The sequence below is a fragment of the Gossypium arboreum genome, chromosome 6, assembly GCF_025698485.1.
Source record: "Gossypium arboreum isolate Shixiya-1 chromosome 6, ASM2569848v2, whole genome shotgun sequence".
Classification (NCBI taxonomy): Eukaryota; Viridiplantae; Streptophyta; class Magnoliopsida; order Malvales; family Malvaceae; genus Gossypium; species Gossypium arboreum.
The window spans coordinates 63,894,929-63,896,818 of record NC_069075.1 but is presented as its reverse complement, the minus strand read 5'-3'; the positions used below and the strand labels follow the sequence as shown (position 1 = coordinate 63,896,818).

General features: G+C 39.8%; 1 protein-coding gene across 1 annotated transcript; it reads left to right on the top strand.

The window, feature by feature from the left end:
* On the top strand, nucleotides 1-1,890 carry LOC108484834 (uncharacterized). Its single transcript, XM_017788727.1, has 4 exons — nucleotides 1-292; nucleotides 1,037-1,146; nucleotides 1,246-1,538; nucleotides 1,644-1,890. The coding sequence occupies exons 1-4, from the start codon at nucleotides 1-3 to the stop codon at nucleotides 1,888-1,890; spliced, it is 942 nt and encodes a 313-aa protein (XP_017644216.1).

The following is a 1,890-nucleotide window of genomic DNA, read 5'->3' as shown; positions in this document are numbered from 1 at the left end:
ATGTCCACCTTGGCAGTAGAGAAGTTGGTCCATAAGGGGTGTGATGCCTATCTCGCATACATCTTGGACCCAAAAGTGGATAGTGCTGCATTGCAGAACATTCGTGTAGTGAAGGAATTTCTTGATGTTTTTTCTAAGGAGTTGCCACGTCTACCTCCTAAACGTGAGGTCGATTTTGGAATTGAGTTACTACCTAAGGCAACACTGGTGTCCACTTCACCCTATCGCATGTTACCTAAGGAACTTAAGGCTAAGTTACAAGAATTGTTGGATTGTGGCTTCATAAGGCCAAGTGTGTTGCCGTGGAGAGCTTTAGTCCTTTTTTGTGAAAAAAAAGGATGGATCCATGAGGCTGTGCATCAATTATCTTCAATTGAATAAGTTTACTATGAAAAATAAGTAACCATTGTCGAGGATCGATGACTTATTTGACTAATTCCAAGGTGATACAGTCTTCTCTAAGATCGATCTGAGGTCAGGATACTATCAGTTGTAAGTGAAGGAGGTTGATGTGCCGAAGACTGCTTTCAAGACTCGATATGGGAATTATGAGTCCTTAGTGATACGCTTCGGTCTTACGATTGCTCTTGCCACATTCGTGGACTTAATGGATAGAGTATTTCAACCCTATCTTGATTGATTTTTTGTAGTCTTTATACAAGATATCTTGATCTATTCCAAGTATAAGTTGGAGCATAAGGAGCACTTAAGGTTGGCCCTTCAAACCTTACATGAGAAAAAGTTGTATATGAAGCTCAGTAAGTACGAGTTTTGGCTTTGAGAGGTGATGTTTTTGGGACACGTAGTATCTATTAAGGGTATTCACGTGGATTCAAAGAAAATTAAAGCTATCTTCGATTAGAAGCAGCCTAAGAATGTTAGTGAGATTCAGAGTTTTCTTAGACTTGCTAGCTATTATATGAGGTTTGTGGAAGGATTTTTGTTTATTGCTACTCCAATGACTAAGTTTTTAAGAAAGACTACATCGTTTAAGTGGACTGATGAGCAATAAGTAGTTTTTAGAAACTTAAGGCAGTTTTGACTCAAGCACCAGTCTTGATTCAACCTGAGTCTGGGAAAGATTACGTGGTTTATAGTGATGCATCCCATTCTGGTCTTGGATACGTGTTGATGCAAGGTAGGAAGGTTGTAGCTTACCGTTCAAGGCAACTCAAGCCACATGAGTGCAACTATCCGACGCATGATTTGGAGTTGGCTACTGTGGTTTTCGCTCTTAAGATTTAGGGACACTATCTTTATGGGGAGAGATGTGTCATCTATGCAGACCATAAGAGTCTTAAATATCTCCTCACCCAAAAGGAGTTGAACTTAAGACAGAGGCTTTGGATCAAACTTCTGAAAGATTATGACTGTACTATCGAGTACCATTCGAGTAGGGCTAATGCTGTGGCAGATGCGTTGAGTAAGAAGTCTATGTTAGAGTTGAGGGAAATGTTTGCTAAGTTGAGTTTATATGATAATTTTGGTTTGCTTGCGAAGTTACAAGTGCGAACTTTGATTAAGGAGATTAAGCTGAAGTAGATTTCAAATTCGTCATTAGAGCCCCATGTGAAGCTTGTTAAGGTGAGTAAGACTTCAGGTTTTGCTTATATTTTTGAAAGAATCTTGTATTGTCGTTGAAGATTCTGTGTGCCTTCTGATTTGGAGTTGAGGCAATCTATACTTCGGGAAGCGCATAGTAGTTCCTATGCTATGCATCCTAGAGGTAGTAAGATGTATAGAGATCTTTGTGCGCAGTATTGGTGGTTGGGAATGAAACATGATGTGGCAGACTTTGTGGCTAGATGTTTGACATGCCAACAAGTCAAGGTTGAACACCAATTTCCTTTGTGTTTCCTCCAGTCTATTCAAGTACCTCAGAGGAAGTGA

Bases quoted from the DNA above. Each gene is read 5' to 3' on its own strand.
- LOC108484834 (XM_017788727.1), top strand. From the start codon at position 1: ATGTCCACCTTGGCAGTAGAGAAGTTGGTCCATAAGGGGTGTGATGCC. The intron at 293-1,036 runs GTGTGTTGCCGT...AACTTAAGGCAG, and splicing joins TTGTGGCTTCATAAGGCCAA to TTTTGACTCAAGCACCAGTC. The intron at 1,147-1,245 runs GTTGTAGCTTAC...CTTAAGATTTAG, and splicing joins TGTTGATGCAAGGTAGGAAG to GGACACTATCTTTATGGGGA.